Source organism: Nelumbo lutea, chromosome 1 (genome assembly GCF_056320005.1).
Source record: "Nelumbo lutea isolate HS-2025 chromosome 1, American lotus-T2T, whole genome shotgun sequence".
Taxonomy (NCBI): Eukaryota; Viridiplantae; Streptophyta; class Magnoliopsida; order Proteales; family Nelumbonaceae; genus Nelumbo; species Nelumbo lutea.
Window position 1 is genome coordinate 79,692,224 of NC_142684.1, and position 6,388 is coordinate 79,698,611.

General features: G+C 37.7%; 1 protein-coding gene across 1 annotated transcript; it reads left to right on the forward strand.

Annotated features, from left to right (window-relative positions):
- Window positions 1-737: 737 nt before the first annotated feature.
- On the forward strand, window positions 738-4,550 carry LOC148875622 (G-type lectin S-receptor-like serine/threonine-protein kinase B120). Its single transcript, XM_088966315.1, has 7 exons — window positions 738-2,117; window positions 2,358-2,495; window positions 2,638-2,810; window positions 2,940-3,150; window positions 3,254-3,491; window positions 3,577-3,727; window positions 3,828-4,550. Exons 1-7 carry the CDS (start codon window positions 848-850, stop codon window positions 4,131-4,133), a joined length of 2,487 nt encoding a protein of 828 aa, XP_088822441.1. The 5' UTR covers window positions 738-847; the 3' UTR covers window positions 4,134-4,550.
- The last annotated feature ends 1,838 nt before the right edge of the window (window positions 4,551-6,388 follow it).

A 6,388-nucleotide genomic window follows, 5' to 3' on the forward strand; every position in this document is an offset into this window, starting at 1 on the left:
GAGCTGAACGAATTCGATGTACTCAGGAGACAGAATGAGAACGACATGAAACGCTGCCTCACTTGGTGTGATCTCATCTGGCGAAGCTTTGGTTTTGTTGTGGGCACAATCATGCATCTTTGTTCTCACCGGCCAGGAAGCTCGCAATCATGCAGGCCCTTCCATGGTCTTATCTTACGCCACTTCTGGTATTTCTACATTGCTCTATTTTCTGTTACACTGAATTGGCTGTAAAAATTCCTGTCGCAGAATTGGGAAAGTTCATTGCCTTCATTGTTGTTGGTAATATACTCTTGGAAAACATTGTTGGTGCATTCGGACTTACAATAGAATTGACCACTTTTCCCACTATTTTTTCATGTGTATAACCAAACAATGAAAAGTTAAAATTTCCCACTTTTTCATCCTATCCCATCCCACACAAACCAAAGGGAGTCTAAATGTATTTTCCGGCGTGATATTTTCCCAATAAGTGGAATGGATGCGACAAAATTCCTCGCAAGAATTGCTAATTTCCTATTTTAAGGGAACCTTATATAAAGTTTGTAAAGGTTTTCATACCTTTCCTACTTATTTTTTATATCAGACACTACTTAAAGTAGGTAGATCAAGTGGAATAATCATTGTTTGAAATTTAATAAAAGATGACGTGTCGGTGCTGCAGTCGCAGCGTCAAACATGATATGATCTCCGACACCTAGCTTGTACAAGTTATTCGAAACTCACAGTCAAACTAATCCAGCTAAATTCAATACACCTTCGTCAATACACCTTCGTTGAAGTTGTTTTCAATTCTCATTCTTTTTTGCAGGTGCGGAACTGAAAACGAAAATCAGAACAGCAAACAATGGTATGGCCTTCTCCCTTGATTTCACTCTTCATCTTATGTTCATCGCTTCTACCACTGTGCAGTGCCAAGTACAGGATAACAGCCGGTGAAACCATAAGTGGTAACCACACTATAATCTCCGCAGGCGAAACCTTCGCCTTAGGCTTCTTCAGTCCCGGCAATTCTACCAACCGCTATCTTGGAATATGGTACAACAGCATCCCCCAACAGACGGTCGTTTGGGTTGCTAACCGAGAAGCACCTCTTTTCAACAATTCTTCCGGAGTTTTCACCGTCGCCGACGATGGGAATCTCATGGTTTTGGATGGAAGCAAAAAAGTCTTATGGTCTTCTAATATCTCAGTTGCTGACGTTGACAAGAATAACACCATTGGATTGCTAATGGACTCCGGAAATCTAGTTTTGAGAAACAGTAATAACACTGCCGACTTGTGGCAAAGCTTCGATCATCCCTCCGACACAATCTTGCCCGGCATGAGAGTCAGCTTGAATCTAAAGACCGGCCAAAGTATCCATGCAACATCGTGGATAAGCGAAGATGACCCAGCACCAGGGGAATTTAATTTAGGTATCGATGGTTCACTCCAGCTTCTCACCAGGAGGAGTTCTGGTACTTACTGGAGAAGTGAAACCTGGGATGGAAGGCTCTCTGTTGGAGCACTTGAGAACATTAACAACTATGCTTTCTATCTCACCTATACTGTTAACGATGAGGAGGCTAACGTCACATTTAGCCTCTCACGGGACTCGATGCCAGCAATGTTTAAGCTGGATCGAAGTGGGCAAATTGAGCTCTTGTCATGGTTCGAGACTGAAAATCAGTGGAAATTGTTATCTTCGATACCAGAGGAGGCATGTGATTTCTTTAACCAGTGCGGTCCAAATGGAAGCTGTGATCGGAACAGCTCTTCGCTGATCTGCAAATGTTTGGAAGGGTTCGAACCTAAAGTTCTGACCGAATGGGAGAAGGGGAATTGGTCTGGAGGGTGTGTTCGCCGAAAGAAACTGAGCTGTGACAATACAAATGGATTTTTGAGATTTGAAAGTGTCAAGCTGCCCGATCAATCTATTTCAATGGGGGATTTCAGTATGACAGAATGCAGAGCTGCGTGCTTGAGGAACTGCTCCTGTACAGCTTATGCTTTTAGTAATTTTAGTGGTGCGGTTACAACGAGGTGTCTAAATTGGGTTGGAGATTTCAATGACTTTGTGCAGAACTACAGTGGTGGGCATGATCTTTATGTACGTCTTGACAGCTCTGAGTTAGGTACTTTAAATTCCTTTCCTTATTTTTTTCCCCAAAGATATACCATAGAGGAATGCTCTGAGTTGAAGAATAACAGAGGATTAAACCCAAGACCTTAAGTTTCCACTGAAGCTGGGATTCAACTCCAGAGATCTTGAAGGGTTCTGTACTTGTTTCCTAGATAGTCAAAAGGGAATCACATTATTTGCTTATATTGTTACTCTTCACTAAATGGATTAACTGTTTATCTTTCTCTTTCAGTTGGCATTGGTGAGACAAGAAATGTCATTGATAAGAACAGACGCAGAGTTATAATTGCGGTGGCAACAGTTGCTTGTGGGGTGCTTCTTATGGGTGCTTTGGGCTACTTTTTGTGGAGGAGAAGGCTTTCAAAGGAAGGTAATTGCTCCGTCTCCTAATAAAAATCCCTACCAACACATGGATTAGAGCTAAACTTCATATTCCTTTATATGGTACCAACACAATATTACTCACTTTCGCATTGAAGCAGTGCTTACTGTCTTATTGTGTTCCACAATAGGTGAAGAAGCAGAAAGTATTCTTGAAGTAAACCACAGGGGTTCTCAAGTACCAGGAGGTGAGGCGAATGCTTCAGAGCTATCTACATTCAGTTTTAGTACCATACAGGCTCTTACACAGAACTTCTCTGAAGTAAATAAATTGGGGCAGGGTGGGTTTGGCTCTGTTTACAAGGTAATTCATGGTTTCACATTGGGTTCTGCATTTCAAAGATCATCTTTTCTTTTTCTCAGTGAATCTCAGACAGTTAAAGGTTTCTTATTTCATAGAAACTCTAACAAGTATATATTTTCAATCTTCTAGGGAATCTTGCCTGATGGTCAAGAAGTAGCTGTTAAAAGGCTTTCTAAGAAGTCTGGACAAGGACTCGAAGAGTTCATGAACGAAATAAAACTAATTGCCAAGCTCCAGCACAGAAATCTTGTTAGACTCTTGGGTTGTTGCATTCAAGGAAAAGAGAAGATACTGATATACGAATATTTGCCCAACAAAAGTTTGAATAAGCTTCTATTTGGTTAGTTCTTTTTCCTTTTGCAAACTTTCAGTAATTGAAATACCAATTGTGAATTGCCAAACCAATTGATCTCAATTTTGTATTGGAAATTAATGTCAATCAGATCCGACCAAACAATCAGATTTGGATTGGTGTAAGCGGTATAACATTGTAGAAGGGATTGCTCAAGGTCTTCTTTATCTTCATAAGCACTCCAGAGTAAAAGTCATTCATAGGGATTTAAAAGCAAGCAACATATTGTTGGATGGAGATATGAATCCCAAAATTTCAGATTTTGGGATGGCAAGGATATTCGGGGTGAACCAGACTGAGGCAAACACCGATAGATTAGTTGGGACATTGTAAGTTTCATTTACATGCATCCTCATACATGTAGTTGAGTATGGTTTATACTCGTAATGTTTTATTGAAATGATACACACACAGTGGTTACATGTCACCGGAGTATGCACTGGATGGGACCTTCTCTGAAAAATCAGATGTATTCAGCTTTGGGGTGCTGTTGTTAGAAATTATCAGTGGAAAAAAGAACACTGGCATGTATCCTACCAATCAAACCCTGCCCTTAGTGGGATGTGTAAGTATGAAAAACCAGTTTCTGTTTCTTTATATATGATAGCAGCTATAGATCCATATATAGACAACCGATTGAGGGATTTAAGTTTAATGTGTTGTAGGCATGGCAACTATGGAGAGAGGATAGAGCGGCAGAGCTGATTGATCCATCGATTAGGGAGACATGTCTTGAGAATCAAGTTGTGAAATGTGTTCATGTGGGGCTGTTGTGCGTCCAAGAAGATCCAGTTGATCGGCCAACAATGTCTTCTGTCATTTTCATGTTGGGTAATGAGAGTGCAATCTTGCCAATGCCCAGGGAACCTTTATTTTCTGCAGTGAGGAGATCCACCACTGTTACTTCGTCTTCAAACTTGAATGATTACTCAATAAACCAAGTGACATTGACCATGGAACAACCCCGATAGAAGTTCAGACCTCAGATTAGGGGCAAATTCCATCACTGTACCCCAATAGTTAATTAGAAAGGGAAATCCTGCCAAATTGCGCTTCATTGACATTTTTACATTCATTTGTTTAACTGGCCGGTTGGAAGGACGATCAAGTTAGTAGGCGGGTTAGCTAGGGCCTAAGGGTGCATGGTTGAATTGAATCTCAGTCTGAAGAAAACAATGGTATTCCATTCTCAGATTTCTTGTCCTCTTTAATTTGACATTGCAATATTCCATTTTTCTTTCTTTTCTTTTGGTAATAAGATTAAAACACCTCCTCTCTAGTTTGTAAGAAAACCACAAAAAAAAAATAATAATATGTATTAATGAGTGAATGGATTGACATAATTTCATAATTTGACATAGTAAATGAATCTTTTTAGTGGTATTGTACATGTTTGTTTTAGTATGTGTTTGGAATCGTGGGTATTTATTGAATAAATGCTATCACATAGGCATTATTTTAGCATTTTTCCTATTATGCAGATTCGTGTACATAGAGATTCAAAAAGGCTGACGTTGATTTATGTGTGTGCCTACAGTTTGGTAAAACTTAATTTTAACACTTCTTCTAATAGGTAAACATTTATTCACTGTTTTGCTGATATAGTACCTAATAATATTTAAGTATCAATAAATGTAATACGGTCGTAATGAATTTTTACAAGGACTGGAGTGGTTTCTGGACGACCAATTGTCCTATGAAAATTAACAATTTGGAAAGTGATGATAATCAAGTTTCATAATAATCTTATTTGAAGAGGAGGAAAACGATATTTCAATGAAGGGACCCCCGATGGATATGGAGGGGTGTTCGTATTCCTCATCCTCAATGCGTATTAATAAGCCTTTTTGTCAATTCATGCCCTTGTATTGACCATTGAATCGAGAATAGAAGCAACCTCGAAGGTCGAATCTAGGTATGCCGTGGAGGGTACGGAAGCTTGGCCTACTAGTTGGCGGGCGGCCTAGCTAGACTACAAACACATCACCACCTCTACATCAATATTGACCATTGTATGTGTATGTCTCATCTCAGACAGAACATGAAATGCATTTGAGAACCGAAATAACCAATTAATAAAAAAAGGGGGTAATTTGAGTTCAGTCCACTCCAAAATTCAGATAAAGAAAAAAATTAATAAGATTATTAGAGAATAAATTTATGGACTGAGAGTAAATTAATCCAGATAATTAAGAAGAATAAAAGATAGGATTATTACAGTAGAGAATAAAATCCTGTTGAGGGACCTCAATTAAGGGCTTGAGGTTTTTGGTTGAACTACTCCTTCAGAATTGAAGGATGAAAAAAGCTAAACACAAGGAAATGAGTATTTCTTTCCTTGTTCACACTGTAGATGACCAGACGATGACTTTAGATTTGGAATGACTGACAGATTTTTGTCGTTGATGGTAGACACCCTTGGGTGTAGTACGTACGCGAGTTATTATCATGGAGAGTATTATACAATGTAGAATGTTGTCTTAATTGTTCAAAGCAAATCATATCAAATGCATTTATATAATTAAAGTCCAATTGCCACAATCGGACAATCTCTCTCTCTCTCTCTCTGTTCAATGATTCATGAACCTCTCACTAAGTGGTGGCTTCGTTTACGCACCTATTATATTCTCCACCTCCAAGTGATTGTTTTCTTTTCTTAATAACTAAATTAATAATCTCAACGGATGGCTTTATCTTATTGTGCATTACCATTTTGTGATATGACAATTGTTTTTGTCTCAAAACAACAAAAGGATAAATTGCTAAAACTTTCCTTATACTTTTTAACGTTGCTTTTCGCTACTTCACTTCATATTAATAGCATTGTCCTCCCCTAGACTTTCTAACATTGTACATCCTTTCATTATATTCAGCTGCTGGAAGCAACAACGATTACCAAAATACGTAATTTTGACTGTTTGAATGGTAATTAAATTGGCTTCTATATTTGCCCTTTTCTATTACACTGATCACAAAATTCATACAATTTGTGTTTTTTTTTATAACTTTTATATAGTTTGTTGAATTATATATATGTATATATATATACTTTTTATAGATTTTATGTATTTTCAACACTTATACTTTTTTATTGAAATCTATATTTGATTTTTTTTATCATTTTCTTTGTCTTTCTATATTTTTTGCCTTTTCTTACTTGATTATATATATATGAAAATGTTATCATTTTATGATTTTTTTTTTTGCAATTCTAATTTTTGGTTGA